Below are 23,141 nucleotides of genomic sequence, written 5' to 3'. Positions count from 1 at the left end.
CAATATTAAACAATACTAAAGTATTTTAAACAATAATGAACCATACTAAACCATACTAAACAATACTAAACAATACTAAACAATATTAAACAATACTAAAGTATTTTAAACAATACTGAACCATACTAAACCATACTAAACAATATTAAACAATACTGAACCATAATAAAAAATAATAAACAATACTAAACGATATTAAACAATATTAAACAATACTGAACTATACTAAACAATTATAAACAATAATAAACAATATTGAACCATATTAAACAATACTAAACAATTCTGAATAATACTAAACCATATTAATTACTAAACAATACTAAACACCACTAAACAATATTAAACAACACTGAACCATACGAAACAATACTAAACAATAATAAACAATAATAAACAATAATAAACAATAGTAAACAATGCTAAACAATACTAAACAATAAGGAATAATACTGAACCATACTGAACAATACTAAACAATATTAAACAATATTAAACAACACTAAACAACATTTAACAATACTGAACAAAATTGAATCATACTAAACAATACTGAACAATACTGAACAATATTAAACAATACTAAACAAAATTAAACAATACTAAACATTACTGAACAATACTAAACAATTCTGAACCATACTAAACAATACTAAACAATACTAATTAATACTAAACAATATAAAACAATACTGAACAATACTAAACAATACTAAACAATAAGGAACAATACTGAACCATACTGAATAATAGTTAATAATACTAAACAATATTTAACCATACTAAACAATACTAAACAATAGTAAACAATACCAAACAATACTAAACAACAAACAATACTCAACAATAATGAACAATACTGAACCATAATAAACAATACTAAACAATATTGAATCATACTAAACAATACTGAACAATACTGAACAATATTAAACAATATTAAACAATACTAAACAACATTTAACAATACTAAACAATATTGAAACAATACTGAACCATACTAAAAAATACTAATTAATATTAATCAATACTAAACAATACTAAACAATATTAAACAATAATAAACAATACTAAACAATACTAAACAATATTAAACAATATTAAACAATATATAACGATACTATACTACACTGAATAATATTAAATCATACTGAACAAGACTGGACAATACTAAACAATACTGAACCATACTAAACAATAATAAACAATAATAAACAGTACTGAACCATACTAAACAATACTAAACAATATTAAACAATACTGAACAAAACAAAACAATACGAAACAATATTAAACAATACTGAACAAAACAAAACAATACGAAACAATATTAAACAATATTAAATTATATCAAACAATACTAAAAAATATTAATAAACAATATTAATAAACAATATTAATAAACAATATAAAACGATACTAAACTATACTGAACAATATTAAACAATAGTAAACAATACTGAACATTACTGAACAATATTAAACAATACTAAACAATATTAAACAATACTAAACAAAACAAAACAATACGAAACAATATTAAACAATACTAAATTATATCAAACAATACTAAACAATATTAATAAACAATATAAAATGTTACTAAACTATACTGAACAATATTAAACAATATTAAACAATATTAAACAATATTAAACAATACTCACAAAACGACTACAAAGAGACAACATGACCATATGGAGACAGACTGAGACGCAGCTGCAGCTGTGAGGACGGGGACGCTGGGATCAGATGCTCAGGTATGTCCGGATGTCCCTGCTGCTGCTGTTATCAGGATGAAGCACCTGCTGCCTCACACCAGCTGAACAAAGCCGGGCAGAGTCGCCTGGTCAATAATAAAATGGAGATTACTTCATGTCTGCACACATCGGGAGATTATGGCCGCCAGCCGGGAGTGGGGGGAGACGTTAATGCCTCCCGACGGGGGCCAAGACCCCCGCAGCTCAGAGGGTGTTAGAGGAGGAGGAAATGAGTTTCCTAAAGTCTGACTTTCACCTTGTGGGTGGTGTTCATCCAGTCAAGTGTAGCAGGAGTGTGTGGATATGTGTGTGTGTGTGTGTGTGTGTGTGTGTGTGTGTGTGTGCGCGTGTTATTGCATGCGTGCGCGTGCGTGCGTGTGTGTGTGTGTGTGTGTGAAGAAATACTGAATCCTCTACTTTTGCTTTGCTTTTCTGTAAAAAGGTCCTTTAACACGTTTACATAAAAAGACTCATAGAAGCTTCATTTAAAGGTTGAATTATTATATATAAAATAATAAAAAGTGTTTATAAAGTGAGAAAGTGGAGTTTGAATATTCCGTCCTGATCCTCCTCAGTTCTTCAGTGTTTAATGCTGCACACATTGTGAAGCATTAAACACATGTGGGATGTTAAACGAAATAAATAAAATGACTTAACTTGAATTTTGTAAAATTTTGTTTCTCAAAAAACATCACGACCACACAAGCAGTGTTTATAAAACATGTGTCCAGAATAACTTGTCTGTCTACCTGTCTGTCTACATACCTACCTGTCTACCTACCTGTCTACCTACCTGTCTGTCTACCTGTCTGTCAACTGTGTACATACCTACCTGTCTATCTACCTGTCTACCTACCTGTCTGTATACCTGTCTGTCTACCTGTCTGTCTACCTGTGTACATACCTACCTGTCTATCTACCTGTCTACCTACCTGTATGTCTACCTGTGTACAAACCTACCTGTCCGTCTACCTGTGTACAAACCTACCTGTCCATCTACCTGTCTACCTACCTGTTTACCTACCTGTCTACCTACCTGTCTACCTGCCTATCTACCTGCCTGTCTGTCTACCTGTCTGTCTACCTGTCTGTCAACATACCTACCTGTCTCCCTACCTGTCTGTCTACCTACCTGTTTACCTACCTGTCTACCTACCTGTCTACCTGCCTATCTACCTGCCTGTCTGTCTACCTGTCTGTCTACCTGTCTGTCTACCTGTCTGTCAACATACCTACCTGTCTCCCTACCTGTCTCCCTACCTGTCTGTCTACCTGTCTGTCTACCTATCTGTCTCCCTACCTGTCTACCTATCTGTCTCCCTACCTGTCTCCCTACCTGTCTCCCTACCTGTCTGCTCACCTGGGATCTGTTACCAGCCCCAGACTAAGTGAATCATCTTCACTATTCTTTGTCCTGTTGTCATGAAGCTGTTCAGTCTTTCCTCACGAGATGTAATGTTGTTATTTTCCTACTGAAAAGAAGACACAGAAAAAGAAATTGCCCCGTTTGTATATTTCCAGGTGTTTCTCCATTAAAACACCTGGAAACATGTCTGACGTTGGTGCCATGTTTCCGTCTCCTGCAGCAGAAACTGTTTCTGGGTCGAATTCTCTTCATTTAAATACAATTATTTTCCCTGTGGAGATAAAACGCTCTGAACATTATCACATTTAAACGCTTGTTACAACCTTTTCATCGAACTTTACTTTCTTCCTCGTCCTCTTCGCTGTTTGGGCTCCACTTGTTTTAGCATCTTTTATGTTATATTTATATTTATAAACATAAACTTGTTTAAAATCTCTCCACGTCGTGCTTCATCACTTCCATTCTCTGCTCCTGTACGAACATTACTACTGATTTAATTATTGAAACGTTGCTTTGAATTAATGATAGCGTGGGTGGAAGGGTTTCCTCTATGTGCTCACTTGGATATGATAATGAGTTTCCTCCGTGGAGCAGCGAGCCGTCACTCAGCGCCGCTCTCTCATCCTCTTCCAGTATCAGCAGCTGCCAGCAAACACCACACTGCACATCCCATAATGACTGGAAACATTCATCTCCTCCACTGAGAGGCACAAATACATTCAAACTCACTTTGACTTTTAACTGGCAGTTCCTGGGAATCTTATAGAATGTTACATGTTTATATTTTAGTTGTAGTAGTTTGTCATATTTATTATATTCTACGTTTTAGAGCATTATAGTGTATTCTTTATATATATATATATATATATATATATATATATATATATATATATATATATATATATATATATATATATATATATATCTTGTATTCTACAGATATTTATTACAATACAATTTCGACATTTTATGGCCTGTTATTTCTGTATCACCGCTCAGGACGGTCTGAAACAGACTATTTTTCTCAGAGGAAGCACTCCAATCATTATTATATTATTAAGCCAATAAAAACTATCTTATTCGATATTTTGTGTGAAATTCTTGATTACTTTAGTAAGCAGCTGTGCAGCGAGTCGGCCATTGTTGCTAAAGAACGCTCGGCTTCGGGGTCCTGCTCACTCTGTCGGGGAATGACTGGCTGGCTGCACGTTGTCCCCGACACACTGCTCTCTCCTTGGGTTCATATACTGACTGTAGTGTCTCCGCGGGGAGTTGGGTGCAACTGCTGAACATTTCCACCATCGATGACAAGAAGTGTACAAGACGAAAAACTGAAAACTTGAAGAGTTGATCTGACAAACTCTCAGATCAACTCTCCCAGAGCCCCCGACACTCTGAGACAGACAATAACCAACAGACAGACGCAGAGAGAGGAATGTCTTTTATTGAAGATAAAACATCGCACTACAAAGAGACACAACATGACTACAAAGAGACACAACATGACTACAAAGAGACACGACCACAAAGAGACACAACACGACTACTAAGAGACACAAACTGACTACAAAGAGACACAACATGACTACAAAGAGAAACAACATGACTACAAACAGACACAACATGACTACAAGGAGACACAACATGACTACAAAGACACACAACATGACTACAAAGAGAAATAACATGACTACAAAGAGACACAACATGATTACAAAGACACACAACATGACTACAAACAGACACAACATGACTACAAGGAGACACAACATGACTACAAAGAGAAATAACATGACTACAAAGACACACAACACGACTACTAAGAGACACAAACTGACTACAAAGAGACACAACATGACTACAAAGACACACAACATGACTACAAACAGACACAACATGACTACAAAGAGACACAACACGACTACTAAGAGACACAAACTGACTACAAAGACACACAACATGACTACAAAGAGACACAACATGACTACAAAGAGGCACAGCATGACTACAAAGAGGCACAACATGACTACAAAGAGAAACAATGTGACTACAGAGAGACACAACATGACTACAAAGAGACACAAACTGACTACAAAGAGACACAACATGACTACAAAGAGAAACAACATGACTACAAAGAGACACAACATGACTACAAGGAGACACAACATGACTACAAAGAGAAATAACATGACTACAAAGAGACACAACATGACTGCAACGAGACACAACATGACTATAAAGAGACACAACATGACTACAAAGAGACACAAACTGACTACAAAGAGACAGAAACTGACCACAAACAGACACAACATGACTATAAAGAGACACAACATGACTACAAAGAGACACAACATGACTGCAACGAGACACAACATGACTATAAAGAGACACAACATGACTACAAAGAGACACAACATGACTATAAAGAGACACAACACGACTACAAAGAGACACAACATGACTACATAGAGACACAACATGACTATAAAGAGACACAACACGACTACAAAGAGACACAAACTGACTACAAAGAGACACAACATGACTATAAAGAGACACAACACGACTACAAAGAGACACAAACTGACTACAAAGAGACACAACATGACTATAAAGAGACACAACATGACTACAAAGAGACACAAACTGACCACAAACAGACATAACATGACTACAAAGAGACACAACATGACTATAAAGAGACACAACATGACTACAAAGACACACAACATGACTACAAAGAGAAATAACATGACTACAAAGAGACACAACATGACTACAAAGACACACAACATGACTACAAACAGACACAACATGACTACAAGGAGACACAACATGACTACAAAGAGAAATAACATGACTACAAAGACACACAACACGACTACTAAGAGACACAAACTGACTACAAAGAGACACAACATGACTACAAAGACACACAACATGACTACAAACAGACACAACATGACTACAAAGAGACACAACACGACTACTAAGAGACACAAACTGACTACAAAGACACACAACATGACTACAAAGAGACACAACATGACTACAAAGAGGCACAACATGACTACAAAGAGGCACAACATGACTACAAAGAGAAACAATATGACTACAGAGAGACACAACATGACTACAAAGAGACACAAACTGACCACAAACAGACACAACATGACTACAAAGAGACACAACATGACTACAAAGAGACACAACATGACTACAAAGAGACACAACATGACTACAAAGAGACACAACATGACTACAAAGAGACACAACATGACTACAAAGAGACACAACATGACTATAAAGGTTTATTTTAGGTGCCGTCTGTTTGTAGCATGGAGTTGCACACTGGCCTCCTATTGGCTGCTCCTCATTAACCTCCTCGTCAGTCGGAGGCGTCTCCGGCACTCGTCAGCGGAGGTAATTAAAGACCTGGTGAACCTTTTTAATTAAAGACCTCTTGTGCCAGACATTTATCAGCTGATTGTGACTCCTGCCAACATGGATGACAAACTTTATTCTGGAACGTTTCCTTCAGTTTGAATGTTTTTAGCACAACCAGAACATTAATCCTCAATCAACAGCTTTCCATCACAAGACATGTTCACCGGTGTGAAAGTCGTAAGTAAATTCATCCTCGTAAAGCAGCTCGACTTCCTGCATTAAGCCCTTCATACAAACTTGCAGCATAAAGTGCCTTACCTTAAAACTAAGGTAATAACATCATTCCAAATTAAAAGCCAGATTTAAAGATACGTCTTTAATTTCCTTCTGAAAATAAAAAGAGCGGCGAGTTTCACAGTTTAGGTCCTTTAATGGGACGTGAAGGTGACGTTTAGAAGCAGTGCAGGACCTTAGTGGTCTCCAGGAAAACTAAAAGAAAGGAAATATGTACAAAGAGGAGCAAAAGTCAAGCTTTGAGAACTTTAAAATCTATTGTCAAAGCAGCAACTCTGAGCTTTGTGGACCGGCTGAAGGTTTCTTACATACGTTAATGTCTATAAGACTATGAGACCGTGTTTATGTCCAGTAAGAAAGGAAAACTAAAGTCTGAACGGTGAGAAACAGAAGTCAAAGCTCGAGTCGATGTTTAGCCTTCAGGCACAAATCTGATTATTTCTGCACATGTGACTCAGATCAGTTTCAACAACACAACTCACATGAAATCTGATCCTCTTTCACACGAGATGGTATTTAGATACAGGTGTGACAGCTATGTCAGTGAGGTCACAGTCCCACCTTCACGACTCCGCCTGTATCACAGTGATACATCAGAATTGAGCTTGTGGTGAACAGATACAAGAAAGAAAGAGGTGGAGGTGAAGAAGCTGTGTCTGATGAAACACTGAGCACAAGGTAAAGCTGATCGATGGCTCTGTCACCTGCGGCTCCGCCCTTCAACTGATTTCACTGGAGAACATTTAAACCTGAGCTCCTGTTTCAAGTCTGTCTTTGCTGCTTCGCCCTCCACCATCAATGTCGTCTGATGGGCTGCTATCTATAGGACTCGTAACGGATCGATAAGGTTAGTGAGGGACGTATGATCGGAGACGTTTAGAAGATCACGGCTCCAGGTCAAATTAAGAAGAGTCCTTCTCTTCTTCTTATTGAACACAGACATGAAACTCATGTTGATCATTGAGTCTGATCATTTCCTCCACTTCAGAGAAGAAACTGTTTCAAAGTCAAAATATTAAAACAATTTTCTCAAATTAATAAAAAAATGTAATCCGATTTTTTTCTTGTGATATTCCTCAAAATATATTTATATATATATAAATATATTTATATGATAATCATATTAATTTTTTTCTTTTTAAATATTCAAATTTCTCTCTAAATATTTGACTGTTTTTGGCACGATCCACACATTTTTGTATTCAGCGTGATCATCATCATTTTCTCTGATATCCAGAGGAAACGTCCATCAATGCTCTTCAATCAGAGAATAAACATTCTGCAGAATCTTTAGAAGGAAAAGAGATCCGGTGGACGTGATGAGGCCGGTGTTTGTACGGAAACATCTTTGAACGGTGATGCGTGTGATACTTTAATACTTTGGTTCTTTGAACTGAATGAAATTATTTGAATCCACAAAGTGATTAATGGAAGTTTCCAACCTCAACAGTTAATTTACCCTTCACTTAATTCTTGCCCCTCAAACGCAGACTGGCCAATCACAGCTTAGCCTCGACCAGGGTCCGCCGACTGTACGCCGCCGCTCCAGAGACTCTCATGCAGTCGCTTCAGACTTTCTTCTTTTCCAGGCTGGTTTTGTGGATTATTAGTAAACGTAGTGTAACGGTGATGCTGGTTACCCCGAGAGGTTTGAAGGAGAAAGCATCAGCAGAGCACGTTAGCACATCATTAACTTGCGTTAGCACTTCTATGCTAGCTACTGAAGGTATACTGAATGAGGCATAATAATTAGCTGTTTGCTACATTCAAAGTGTGTGTTTCAGAACAAGGGGAGATTGTTTTGGGGATAACGTGGCGGTCAGACTTTTTTCAGACTGTTTTGGAATAATTGCATGTAAGCGTTCAGATTAAGATGTTTAAAAACTCCCAACTGGTTTCTTTGCTTCTCCACACTGACAGCTTCATGCTTCACAAAGCCGTCATCTTGTGTTGTGTTTTCCTTTACAGCAGCTTTATGTTTTGTCCTGCTGACAAGAGCGAACGGCCTCCTTTCCTCTGTGTCCTCCTCTTCTTGAACTCCTCACGCCTCCTGAACAAACAGCCCACAGCTTTAATTACTGCTGCTGTTGTTTGGGAACCACTGAGGATGTTGGGACAGCTGGAAGATTGTCTCTCATTTTCTCCTTTACCCTGGCAGGAAACACCACACAGCTCTACGCACTCACAGCGGGAGCTGGAGGAAGCCAACAGAGACCCCCTCGTGTATGGAAGTAAGTCTCTAATGCAAACAAATATATAACGTGAAGGTTTGTCTCATTCAGCCTCCAACCGACCTCATAAAACACTGAACACACAAAGGTTACTGATAAAACCTTTATTATCATAAGTTTGTCATTGTTTTGCTCACAATACTGCATGTTAACACAACGATAAGTCACATGTCCCAACACCTGTCCGCCATCTTCTCTTTGTTCAACAGAATACACCGGAAAACGCGAATTGCAAGTACATTTCCTGTAATGGCTACAAAGAGTTAATCCTTAATCACGAACAACCAAACACTGAAAGAGTCTGTGTATTAGTTGGAAATAATATGGAAATGTTTAATGAATGCAAAATGCAACATATGAAAGTCTTACTTACACTATCAATATATAGCGTTGAGGACCTGCATGATGTGCAGAGGTGATCGGTATATTGTAAAGTTCAATGAAAGATGGCAAATAAAAATTTCACATGCTACTTTTTCCATCAAGGTGCCATCTAGTCGCAGAATCAGATGTCCTATACTACAACATACTACACCCAGTTAAACAACAACTATACCCACGATGTAAAACTGAATTGTCATTTTGAACACAAAACAACTTGTTTAGGTTTAAGAAAAGATGGTGGTTTGAATTGAAATAACTACATTTGTAAAGTTAAAGTGAAACTTAACATTGTGGTTCACAGGTTGGTTCACAATGGGCATCTGATCAAGACGCCTTCCTGTGGAGGTGTTCTGGGAGGAGACACTGGGGCAGACCCAGAATCTAACCCAGGACTGTCTCAGGATCCCCCAGGAAGAGCTGGAGGATGTAACCGGAGATGATTATCTCGATTAGACTTGTGTCACTGAGAAAAAGACACGGATAAGTGGCAGGAAATGGATGGATTGTAATTGTTTGATCCTGAAGAAAAATTTGATCGGACTAAAGAATTTGACAGGAAAGAGAGCGAGTGAGGAGCTCTTCTGATGTTACCTCATAGGTTCCTTTTAATGAGGTTCAGATATCTGATGAGGTTGTCTCCTGGCCTCCCTGTTGAGTCTGTGTCCTCAGTGTATCCTACCATAAAGAGACCTGGGGGCAGACCTATAACACTAATCCCACCTGGCCTGGCAACACCTCAAGATCCCGCAGCAAAAGATGAATGGATGTCTACAGAAAAGGATTTCTAGAAGTGCTAAGTCAAAGGCAACTGGACTTCCTGCAGATGCTTGACTGGTGGGAAGCCTGAGGCACGAGTTGCCTTTGATTTAGCACTTCTAGATACACAATCACCTGGATGATGAATAATCTTCACAGATACATGGGAATAGAGAAGTCTGGACTACCTTGTTAAGACGGACACAGCAACCCGGATCTGCATTAGTGGTGGAAAATGAATGAATGGGATGTGAAGTCTGATCCTGACTCTGAGGAAGTTTACACTGAAACTTTACAATGTCCTCACTCAAAACACAAACAAAAGAAATGTAGACAGAAATGCGTGAACAATGTGGTTGCACCCCTAAAAGGTCCAGATGCCAGATGGGATCGATCCAATGTTCAACAATAAAAGAAAAAACCCAGTAAGACCAAAATAAAGTGAATTAGTTCCTAAAAGACAGAAAGAGAGATGGGCAGGTGTTGTGTCACAAAACAACCAAAATCTACGGCCATTATCTAAAAGATCTCTCCAAGTATACTCAGGTTGTGCTCTTAAATCTACTCACACATTTTAGTTTACATGTGAACATGCTTGAGAGTAGAACAGTCCCGTCATCGGGAACATTGTAAACGTCATTATTACTCATATTACTCACGACCAGCAAACAGAAACCACAAGGACCGAGGAGACCTGCATGGAGATTTGCATGCAAAACAACAGTTCATGCATCTGCCTCGCCTTTAGGACAAACAGAAGAGGATGCAGACGTCTGTGAAGGCAGCTTGCTTGTTCATCTGGCAGAGATCCAAAATGCTTTACAGCGTACGAACCTTTACGAAATTTAGCAAAATATCAATAAACTCTTATAAAACCAAACCAGAAGGGGGGGGTTCATACATTCCTTCACCAACTGTTTCCCCGCGTGTCATGCTGTCTGCAGGGAAGCGGCGTTTGGATTGATCAGTTTTGTGTCTGTGTGCTTTTCACTTCCATTAAAACACTCCTGAATGTTACAGCTTAGCCTCTGTTGGTCCCGCATGCACAGCGGATGCTAAAGGTGCGACAGTTAGCATTTTTATACATTGAACCTAAGTTGGACCACGAGATGAGATGAAAGTCTTCCTCACCTCGCTGATACTTTCAGAGCTACTGTCCGTTATTTCCTAAACCTCCATGCTTCCTATGACGTGTCCATGTGTTGTGGGATTGAAGATAGCGGAAGAGGACGAACTTGTGAGCCTTCATGTCACTGGACAACTCAAGATGCTAATGTTAATGTTAGTATCTCATGCCAGAAACTGGCGGCACCATTGGGCAGTGTTGGAAGCTTGGTGATGTTGTGACTACTTTGAGATCTAGTTGGCAAACTACTGTGGCTGGTAAGATAACTGCTGACATGCTAGCTAGACGGTAATTTGCAGACGCTAACCAGCCAAAATAGCTCAAAAGTCTAGCTGCTACCAGTTAGCTAACTACTGGTTAGCAAACTAGCTGGCTTTGTGGTTAACTGGACAAAAGGTTATCGCAGTTTATGAGATTGTACCTTTACTTTTGGCAGTTTATACTGTGGCAGAGGAAGATTAAATGAAATTGGATGGTGCGACAAAGCTAATATGAAAGCTTCCTCTGTTTTGACTGTTCAATCTGTTTCCTATCAAAACCGCTGGTCAACAGCTTAAAGTTTGCTACTTGCTCTACGTTAACGCTCTGCATAGATTCACTTTGCCTCCGTACGCAAATCCCACTGAAATGAACTGGTTTTGATCTGAAATGCTGATCTGTTATTGTAAACACTATCACAAAAGAAAAGAGAAACACAAACGTTAGCTACAATTCTTAAAAGCATATCAAAACTAATGCTACATAGCTAGCATATTTGCTTACAAATCAAGCTTGTTTCTAATGGCAATAAGAATTTATGGATTACGGATAATACGGATGTTAACCAGTTTGGAAATTAGCTATTACAGTTACTCCCACATGATACGAGCTCCTTATGTGTCGTACAATATGACGTGTTGGCCGGAGACTCCAGTGCTTCTGCATTAGGAACACTAGCAGGTGAAACACATTGCCCATGTATAATATGCATCAATAACACCCTTGGGTTAAGTTTTCTCTTTAAAACCGACAAACTGTCAGCATCAAGACGCTGATCATTGCAGGTTGACAAACTGCATCAGGATACACAGTGATTGTTGATCCTTCGGCTCATCGCTCGCTGGATTGACATATCTCAGCTACTTCTTCTGTCTGTTATAGTATAACCAGTGTGTGCATGTAAAGATATGTTTCACTACTCAATTCAAAAAGGACGAAAGGTAATTAAACATCTTCTACCTTTTTTGTGCTATAAAGTAATCCAGCGAAACGTCCTGTTAGTCCAACCTGTAAGATCCCTCCCAGTGTAAATGTAGGCTGACGGGCCTGACTGAGCTCCTTCTTCATGGTAAAATACAGCACGTAGCACCTTTAACATCCGCATCAACAAAAAACAAAAGACAGTAAACATTTTTCTCAGTCCAGGAGATGTTGTGCTGTCCGGGGGGGCAGCTGTAGCGGCGGCGTTCAGGGGCCGAACTGCCTGGAAGACTGGAACTGGCTGGGCACTTTGGGCTTGATGCCCTTGCTGTTGTAGTAGTCCACCACCTGGTTGGGCACCTCTGCTAAAACGCTCTTCGCCAGAGCAGCTGGAGACGCCTGAGGAGGAGACAGAAGGAAACATTTAATGAAGTGTTCATCTCTTGTGAAACGGGTGCGTGCATGAGAATGACAAATATTCCAGTTTCCTATTTAAAAACCATCAAAGGTTTTGTATTTTACAGACAATTTACCATGAATCACTTCTCCTTCACGTCCACGCTGACACATTTTCTCATCATCCATCAGGTTTAGCTTTGACTTTCTTCCCCTCAGGCAACCATTAGTTTCAGTTCATTAGGCCGACTCTACGCAGTGTAAATCAAATTGCAGAGTTGAAACATTTCAGCAGATCCATCACAGTGAAATTATCTGGACGTTTTGAAATGTAAGAATTGGCTGCTGACTTTTTTAATGGTGGTTCACAGAGATGTCAGACAATATGCTGCTGTGTGCTTCATGTGTGGAAAGGAAACTCTGGACAATTTTTGGGAATGAGGTCTGCACATGATCCCGAGTTCATGTGAGAAAACGACTTTAGTCGGCCGCCATAATACGGCAGAGCCAGACGAGTGCGAGACTCCACAAACCCCAAATGACCGAAACATCATCAGGACAAAATATTAAACCCGATATCAGAATCTAACAGGCTGAAGTAACATTTCCTGATCCTGTTCTTGCTCCCCAGAAGATGAATCCTTTAGATTTGAATAACTATCTTTTCCTCTAGCGCCACCTTCAGGACACACTTTACTGCCAGCAGGATGAACACAACCACCAACCCTGTTCACCACAGACATGTTTGCTTACTATTGGCTTTATAATTGCAACACATTGATCTTTATAGTGACTGTTTTTCAAGATCTGAGCTTCCCGTCCACACCTGGACCTCAGCCTCTCATTCTTGTACCGCAGACTCACTAACCCTCTGCCAGTTAGGGTTAGGGTTACGTTTCTCTGCCTGCCTCATACGTTGCCTGATTACCAGTTTGAAGATTTCTGCCCATTGCCTTTGTTACTCCAGCATGGATTTGATTAAAGCATTTTAGAAACTCTGCTTCTGGCTCTGAATTTGTGCATTTGGATTCTGTGTTTTCTAAGCGGTTTCTATAATAATCAGTGTCATTGTTTGTGTTTTTGGCTGCAGCTTTCAGTTCTGAATAAGGTTTCTGCTCACAATGCCTCAGGACGATGATTTAACTTGTTAGACACTGAAAATAAAATAAAAAACTAAACTGGGGGAGACACTACAGGCAAGAGCATCGTATTAATATGTATTAATATTCAGACTGGTGTAAAGGAAACATGAGAACATCAGAGTGTGTGTTTGTAACTGTGTGTGTAGATTTAAACAACAGCTACATTACATAACGCCTCATGTACATATTAAACACTTGTAATATAAACTTGTGTTGATGTGAGTCATGAAGTGGGGAAGCTTCATGATATCTGTTAGTTACATGTTTGACCCTGTTCACCTGTAGTGTGTACAACATGTATGACTCTGTTCACCTGTAGTGTGTACAACATGTATGACCCTGTTCACCTGTAGTGTGTACAACATGTATGACTCTGTTCACCTGTAGTGTGTACAACATGTATGACCCTGTTCACCTGTAGTGTGTACAACATGTATGACCCTGTTCACCTGTAGTGTGTACAACATGTATGACTCTGTTCACCTGTAGTGTGTACAACATGTATGACCCTGTTCACCTGTAGTGTGTACAACATGTATGACCCTGTTCACCTGTAGTGTGTACAACATGTATGACTCTGTTCACCTGTAGTGTGTACAACATGTATGACCCTGTTCACCTGTAGTGTGTACAACATGTATGACTCTGTTCACCTGTAGTGTGTACAACATGTATGACTCTGTTCACCTGTAGTGTGTACAACATGTATGACCCTGTTCACCTGTAGTGTGTACAACATGTATGACCCTGTTCACCTGTAGTGTGTACAACATGTATGACTCTGTTCACCTGTAGTGTGTACAACATGTATGACCCTGTTCACCTGTAGCGTGTACAACATGTATGACTCTGTTCACCTGTAGTGTGTACAACATGTATGACTCTGTTCACCTGTAGTGTGTACAACATGTATGACTCTGTTCACCTGTAGTGTGTACAACATGTATGACTCTGTTCACCTGTAGTGTGTACAACATGTATGAATGTTACATATCTTTAAAGGAGCTTTTCTCTAAAGGAGCTTTTTCTCACACTCTTCAGCAGAAGTCTCCACTTCAGTAGCACTTACATACACCAAACTTTCCACTTTCATTCCTCTCTATATTCTGAAGCTTTGTGCAGAGGGCTTTGTTCACATGTCACTCACAGCTCATGTTATACACGCTACACTAACTACATGCAGGAGATGCACAGAGTTCTGTGTGTTGACAGGATTTAGTGATTTATGGAGTGATACAAAGACAGATCCAGAATCTGTACAAACCTTTGACATGTGAACAACATGAAACACTTTGAACCTGCTTCATCCAGACTTCACTTTACATCTGGAAATGGAGCAGATTACACACATTTAATGACATAATGCTTCATTTACATATTTAAACATCACATGTCAGAAAACCTTTTTTACCCCACTCATCTGGGGTGTGCAGCAAGTTAATTTTAGTAGAAATAAATATAAATCAGTGGCTGCCTGGAGGGAGGGAAATCAAACTGGATCAAAGATATAAATACATATTTAATATATACATGATTAGTAACTAATTGGCAAAAATAAATAAAACGGGGATTCAGCCCCTTTAAATATATGCACACAAACACATGCATAATATCATGCAGATTATATCGCAAAGTGACTTACAAACTTAAAACATGTAGTTGAGTTCTACTTCTGGCAGAGCGCAGCACTTTGCTGTCAGTCAGATGGCGTCAAATAAAAATTGTGCCAAAGACAGAAAGTTTCATTGATCAGCAGATTAAACGCAGGAGAGGAAATAAATCTGCTCTGTACTGTAATGTGTAACCTTCAGACACGGTGAAGAATGAACATTCATCTGAAGGAAATAGAATATTTCCCACTTAAGATGGGCTGGCAGATTGTCGTCCCCCCCCCCAGGCCTTTGACGGGTAGAAACTCATTTCTTCAATAACTTCCCGCTCTCGCCTCGTCGTCCTCCACTTCCAATAAGCTTCAGAACTTCTGCTCTCAGTCGTCTGCAGCTACAATATGTTTGGGTCACACAAGGTTTTCTATCAACTATCATTTTCTTACGAGGAGAATGAACACAGCAGCTTTAGTGAACAGCTGCATGTGTTCGTAATAAAACCTTATTTACATCAACGAACGGGATAAAAGTGTTTCATGATCTAAACAAGTAAAGGACCCAGTGAAAGTGCCGGGAAGCCTTCGTGCAGTTTGGGGATTTGTTGCTGTTTGTTAAAACAAAATTAAAAACAGCAAAGCTCCCGCACGTGTGGTTGCAAAGCTTTCCTGTGTCAGAGCTGTGTTCAACGGTTTCAAAGTCTTCTATTTACAACTATCAGAGGCTTTTATTGTGAAGCAGCTGTAGGATATGTGTTACCGACCGACTTACATACATTTGACTTTTAGCACAGGAAGTGTGTTCATGTTCTTGTTGATAAGTATTCTTTAGTCTGTTGCTCGATGATTTCAGCTTGGTTTGTATTGAATTGGTTCCCGACTGGGAAGCTCAGAGGAATTGTTTCCACATTACCATTTAAAGCTCATCAACACAAGAACTGGGATCATCCGAGGAGCACCTGAATGCACCATTTGCCTTGGGGCGGTCAGTGCTCTTCAGACGTCTTGTAGTTTAAGTATTAATTATTCTGCTCCGTGTCTTCGTCAGGTCCTCTGTGACCTGCCGGCCTGTTGTAAGAGTGTTTTGTCATTTGTGGGCATTTTTAGAAAGAGTAATGTGTGCTTGTTTTGGTTTGTCTGTCTGTTCATTCCCCAACCCCCCCCCCCCCCCCCCCCCCTTGCTCTCTTTCTTTCTCTCTGCACACCTGCCAGCCATCAAGCAATCAGCGTGCACCGTCAGCCAGCGCTCGCCGGATCAAAGCGCCATTCACGCCAGCCAGCTCGCTGCCTCGGGAGTCCCTCTGCCAAGCCTCCTCCTGGATTACTCCCCCTCTGCAAAACCAGCCACCATCTCACCGTCCCTGCCTGTAATGCTGTAATGGTAACATTGCCGTACTCTAATATGTTGTCTGGAATCCGCTTTTCCCAAAGAGGAAGTTGTTTCTCTCCTCTCACTTCTCCTCTGGTTTCGGGAGGAGCTGGCTTTTGATTTCACACTTTGCTTTAGTTTGCTGATCAGTTGAATGATCAACCAAACAAAAGGTTATAACCTTCATGAAGGGAGGATTTATCAGAGGACTGTATCTGATAAACAGGATATATGAAAGACCTAACAGACCAGAGCAACAGAACTGAATAACGTGTCCCTTAATGATCCCTCAAGGAACCTTATAGGTGAATAGGAAATAATAGAGGACCTATATTCGCGCCTTCAGGGACTCCTCATTAGGAGAAGACAGAGTCAGAGACACTCTCTCCTCATTCTATAAATGTAAACTGATTTTATTTTATTGGATGTCCTTCCGATAGACTCACATGTTTGAAGTTGCGGAAAGGAACGAACTGGACAATGTCCCGGAGGACGGGCTCTCCTTTGGGCGATCGCAGGATCCCGTCGTCTCCGTCTAGCATCTGCATGTCGCTGAAGTCGGCGCTCCCGATCCCGACAATGATGACAGACATGGGGAGGTGGGAGGCTTGGACGATGGCCTCCCTCGTGTCGGCCATGTCGGTGATGACGCCGTCTGTCAGGATCAGCAGGATGAAGTATTGCTGAAAGACGGAGAATAAAGAATAATCAGACTTTTCGGTTCCCTTCTTCAGACAAACTTTGTCAGGAAACGTCACTGGAGCTGGTTCTCAGAGTGATAAACTATCATCTGAAGAAACTAGTGCAACAAGATGGGATGGTGATGGTCTAGTGGTCTAGAGGTACGCCTTCCAAACAAAATGCTAGAATGTTGGGAGTTCAATACCAGGCTGCCACCAGTGTACCCCTGAGCAAGGTACTTAACCCCGAGGTGCTCCAGGGAGACTGTCCCTGTACTTAGTTCACTGTAAGTTGCTCTGGATAAGAGCGTCTGCTAAATGACCTGTAATGTAATGTAATGTAAAGAAAAGAAAGATTTTGTGAAGCCACATACATCATGAGCAAGATGAGAAATATAATATAAAAAGAACCGACGTCATTAATTAGTAAGTTACTGGTTGATGTTCTGATGAACCTGCTGTATTATAGACTTCAAAGTGATTTGTGATGCATCAAACTTCAGGCACGCATTCAGGCGTCTCCTCAAAATGTCAGAAAAAGAAGCAAACTTGACCGTAGACTCATGGGAAACATGTTGCGTAAGTATAGTAGCGTTTCCTTTAATGTTTGACATTCTGTCTTCTGCAACACATTGGGCTGGAGCAGCGTTTAATTAGTGCCAGTTGGTTAAAGCAGTTTGACGTCTCTGACTGAAGAGAATACAGACGAGTTGCTATAACTGTCACTTTTACTCAACTCCTCACAGATTCCTTTTTACGGCTCCACATGTTCAACAACAAACTCAAACGAGCACAGAGAAAGTTTGTTCTTGAACTTTTGCTTCCTTTTACATTACAGTTCATTTAGCTGACGCTTTTGTCCAAAGCGACAAAAAGTGCAAACAATCCTGGAGATACAACTCCGAACAGCAAGAATCTTGTAAGTACAATATCTTCAAATACAATCGTATCAGTGAACACTGTCTTCAAATATCCAGTTTGAAGTGCAACATACAGAAACAATAGAATACAAATTCAACTATTAGCTATAAATAAGCCAAACCAATACAAGTGCAACATACAAAGTACAGTTGTTTAGTTTCTTCATTGGTCGAGGTGCAGTGGAAACAGGTGAGTGTTCAGTCTGCAGAAGGTTTGAAGACTGTCTGCTGTCCTCACATCAATGGGGAGGTCGTTCCACCATGTTGGAGCAGGAGAGCAAACAGGCGGGTTTTGTTTGAGGGAAATCTGGGTCCCACTCGTAGTGAGGGAGCAGCGAGCTGATTGGTCGACGCAGAGCGAAGTGAACGCGCTGGGGTGTCTGGTCCTTGATCGAACGATGATCACAACCTGTGAGATCACGTTGGGAGTCAGATCTGCTCAAAGACGTCTCAGAGTTCAGAGGTTGCTGGTTTCAATCCCGACCAGTTTGGTGGCAAAGCAACAAACTTTCGTGCCTCGACAATTACAAGCAGTCAGGCGGCAGCGGCCTGAATGGATGAAGCAGTGATCCATCGTGTTCAGAGCTCAAGACAAGATTAGAACTCCAGCAGATCTCTGGTCAGTGGAAGCGGAGCACTTCGTTAGTCCGGTGGGAAGGCTTTCAGTATTTATGCACCCACATCATGAAACAGTTTTCAGTTTGATCTCAGACTTGCTGAATATACGGTACATGTTTGCTTGTGTGTGTATACAATGTTTCCTAATACAACGGTTTATATGTTGGTAAAACATATTTTTTGTGTGTTCTCCTACGAATCTGCAGCAACACCAACTTCTGCTCGTTACATGCATACGGTATTTTTAAATAGTTTGGTTAGCTTTAGGAAAAGACTGTTAGTGCCGTTACTTAAGTGCAACCCACCATGGCCTCTTTGGTGTGGACCTCCTGCGAGGCGGAGTTGGCCACCTTCTGGATGATAGGGGCGATGTTGGTGGGACCGTAGAGCTGCAGCTTGGGGAGGCAGGCCTGATAGGCCTCCACCACGCCCTGGATACCTGAAATATAAACCAGTGTGAGGGAGTGAAACCTGAATGAACTCTGTCAGGAATACAAAACATCCCTGAAAAATGGATGAAAGTTTACTATATTTTTAATTCTGAAAAGTGGAGGTTATGTTTTCGTTTTTTGATTTGTCTGTCGGCAGGATTAAAACAGCCGGCCCAATATTCATGAGACTTGGTGGAAAAGTGGAACCAGGGCCAGGGTGGAACACAAAACAGTTTCACCCTGATTCCAGTATTTGTGCTAAGCTAGGCTAAAGTTGATGTGGAGCTCATTCTGAGACTTCCCAAAATGTTTTTATTATTATTTATATATTTATTTTATATGTATATCTATATATATCATATATATATATCATATCATATACTGTATATACATATGTATATATATATAATATATATATATATATATATACATATATATACAGTATATATATATATATATATATACTGCATATATATATGGATATATCATATATATTATATATATCTATATAATATATATATATATTATATATATATATATATATACTGTATATATACATATATTATGTTATATTTATATAATATAATATCATCTCTCTCTCTCCTCTCTCTCTCTCTCTCTCTCTCTCTTCTCTCTGGCTCTCTCTCTCTCCTCTCTCTCTCTCTCCTGTCTCTCTCTCTCTCTCTCTCTCTCTCTATATATATATATATCTATATGGATATATATATATATATATATATAGTATATAGATCGGACGTCTCGCCATCAAATGTGTGAGAGCAGAAAATCAAACCTACCTGCACACTCCGGGTTCTCCTCGTTAAAATTCACTGCAAAGTCGTGGGAGACCTGGAGTGGGGGGGGGGGGCAGAGGGGGGGAGGGTTAGATACAGTGTTTGATCTCTTCAAAGAAAAAAAAACAGAAAGAGCTTCATCCCTCTTCATTTTCTTCTTCCCTTTGTCTAAAACAACCAATCAGGCTGGAGGGTTTAACGGTACTGATGCTGAGTTCACTGTATATTACATATATATAGAAGAAGAAAGAGAAGAAGAAGGAGAAGAAGGTGAAGAAGAAGTAGAAGACAAAGGAGAAGGAGAAGAAGGAGGAGAAGAAGGAGAAGAAGGAGAAGAAGACGGCGCAGAAGGAGACTAAGAGTAGAAGACCAAGAGAAGGAGAAGAAGGAGCGACGAAGACTCGCTCCTGCTCGAGACGAAAAAGTAAGACGAGAGGCTTCCGAGAGCCGACCAACAGAAGGCCTACACTAAGTCGCACCTCGCAGACATGCTCCTACGCCGTGCCGCTCTTCGCCTCCGCCTGCCTCCCCTGCGTCGCCTGCTCCCCCCCTTCCCCCTCCTCTGCCTTCCTCTCCGTCCCGGCCTCCCGTACTACTTCCCCCCGCTCCTCCTCCCGTCCCCGCCTCGCCTCTTCCCGCCGCCGCGCCTCCTCCGTCCCCATACCCCTCCTGCTAAGCGCCGCTTGCGGCTCCGCCTCCAATCCGTGCCCAGGATCCGGCGCCTCCGTCGTCCGCCGCCTGCTGCCGCCTCCGCCTCCGCCGCCTCCTCCGGAAGCCGCTCCTCGCTTCTCCGAGTCTCCGCGCCGCCTGATCCTCCCCCCTTTCGCCGGCTCCTCCTACAGCCTCCGACTCCTCCTCCCCGCCTCCTGCTCCTCCGTCTCCGCCTTGCCTCCGTTCCGCCGTCGTGCAGCCGCCCCGTATCGTGCCTTCTCCGGCGCCTCCGGCGACGCAGCCCCTTGAGCCGTCGCGCCTCAGAGAATCCGCCTAGAAGAAGTCGCCTCCTTCTCCTCCTCTTCCTCCGGCTCCGCCTCCTCCTCTTCGCCTCCTCTTCCTCCCCTTCTTCTCCTCCCCTTCTCCTTCTTCTCCTCCTCCCCCTTTCTCCTTCTCCGCCGCCTCCGCCTCCTCCTCCGCGCCCTCCGCCTCCTTCGCTCCTTCTCCGCCGCTGCCGCCTTCTGCTCCTTCTCGCTCCGCTTCCTTCGGCGCCCTCCCCGCGGCGCCTCCTTCTCCTCCTTCTCCGCCGTTCGCCCTCCTCTTCCTCCTTCTTCCGCTCCCCGTCTTCGCCTTCTCCTCCTTCTTCGCCTTCTCCTCCTCCTTCCCCTCCTCTTCTCCTTCTCTCCTTCCCTCCGCCTCCTTCTTCTCTGCCTCCCCTTCGCCTTCTCCCCTCTTCCTCCGTCTCCTCCTCCCCGGCTTCGCCTCCTCCGCCTTCTCCTCCTTCTATCGCCCCTCCTTCTCCTCCTCTTCCTCCTTCTCTAGCGCTCTCCTTCTCTTCTCCTCTCCTCCTCCTCTTCTTCCCTCCCTTCCTCCTCCTTCCTCTCTCCTTCTCTCCTTCTCCTCCTCCTCCTCCTCCTCCTTCCCCTCCTCTTCTCCTTCCCTCCTCCCTCCTCTCCTCCTCCTTCGCCTCTCCTGCTTCTTCCTGCTCCTCCTCCTTCCCCTGCCTCTTCCTCCTCCTCCCCCTCCTCCTCACTCCTCCTCCTTCTCCTTCTCCTCCTCCTTCTTCTCTCCTCCTTCTTCTCCTTCTCCTCCTCCTTCCCCTCCTCTTCCTCCTTCTCCTCCTCCTCCGCCTCCTCCTCCTTCTCCTCCTTCTCCTCCTCCTCCTCCTTCTCCTTCTCCTCCTCCTTCTCCTTCTTCCTCTCCTCCTTCTCCTCCTTCTTCTCCTCCTTCTCCTCCTCCTCCTTCTCCTTCTCCTTCTCCTCCTCCTCTTCCTTCTCCTCCTCCTCCTCCTCCTCCCTCTCCTTCTCCTCTTCCTTCTCCTTCTCCTCTCCTCCTTCTCCTCCTCTTCCTCCTCCGCCTCCTCCTTCTCCTCCTCCTTCCCCTCCTCTTCCTCCTTCTCCTCCTCCTCCGTCTCCTTCTCCTTCTCCTCTCTTCCTCCTTCTCCTTCCTCCTTCTCCTTCTCCTTCTCCTCCTTCTCTCCTCCTTCTCCTTCTCCTCCTCCTTCTCCTCCTCCTTCTCCTTCTCCTCCTCCTCTCCTCCTCCTTCTCCCTCCTTCCTCCTCCTCCTTCTCCTCCTTCTCCTTCTCCTTCTCCTCCTCCTTCTCCTCCTCCTTCTCCTCCTTCTTCTCCTCCTCCTCCTCTCTCTCCTCCTTCTTCTTCTCCTCCTCCTTCTCCTCCTCCTCCTCCTCCTCCCCCTTCTTCTCCTCCTCCTCCTTCTCCTTCTCCTTCTCCTTCTCCTCCTTCTCCTTCTCCTTCTCCTCCTCCTCCTTCTCCTTCTCCTCCTCTTTCTTCCTCTCCTCTTCCTCCTCTTCTTCTCCTTCTCCTCCTTCTCCTCCTCTTCCTCCTCCTTCTCCTCCTCCTTCTCCTCCTCTTCCTCCTTCTTCCTCTCCTCCTTCTTCTCCTTCTCCTCCTCCTCCTTCCCTCCTCTCCTCCTCCTCCTCCTCCCCCTTCTTCTCCTCCTCCTCCTTCCTTCTCCTTCTCCTTCTCCTCCTTCTCCTTCTCCTGCCGCCTGCCTTCCTCCTTCTCCTCCGCCTCTCTCCTCTCCTCTTC

The 23,141-nt window shown here is 42.1% G+C and overlaps 1 protein-coding gene across 1 annotated transcript in view; it reads right to left on the bottom strand.

Annotated features, from left to right (window-relative positions):
- Positions 1–9,139: 9,139 nt before the first annotated feature.
- Positions 9,140–23,141, bottom strand: part of cpne4a (copine IVa) — a 55,425-nt gene continuing 41,423 nt past the window's right edge. Inside the window, 4 exon segments of the mRNA XM_029451460.1 lie at positions 9,140–12,888; positions 17,446–17,682; positions 19,523–19,656; positions 20,446–20,497. Of these exon segments, the coding sequence (XP_029307320.1) occupies positions 12,757–12,888; positions 17,446–17,682; positions 19,523–19,656; positions 20,446–20,497 (555 nt within the window). The 3' untranslated portion in view covers positions 9,140–12,756.

This window comes from Cottoperca gobio, chromosome 16, assembly GCF_900634415.1.
Source record: "Cottoperca gobio chromosome 16, fCotGob3.1, whole genome shotgun sequence".
NCBI classification, from domain to species: Eukaryota; Metazoa; Chordata; class Actinopteri; order Perciformes; family Bovichtidae; genus Cottoperca; species Cottoperca gobio.
The sequence above is the reverse complement of the archived record's forward strand: the minus strand, read 5'-3'. Positions and strand labels throughout refer to the sequence as shown.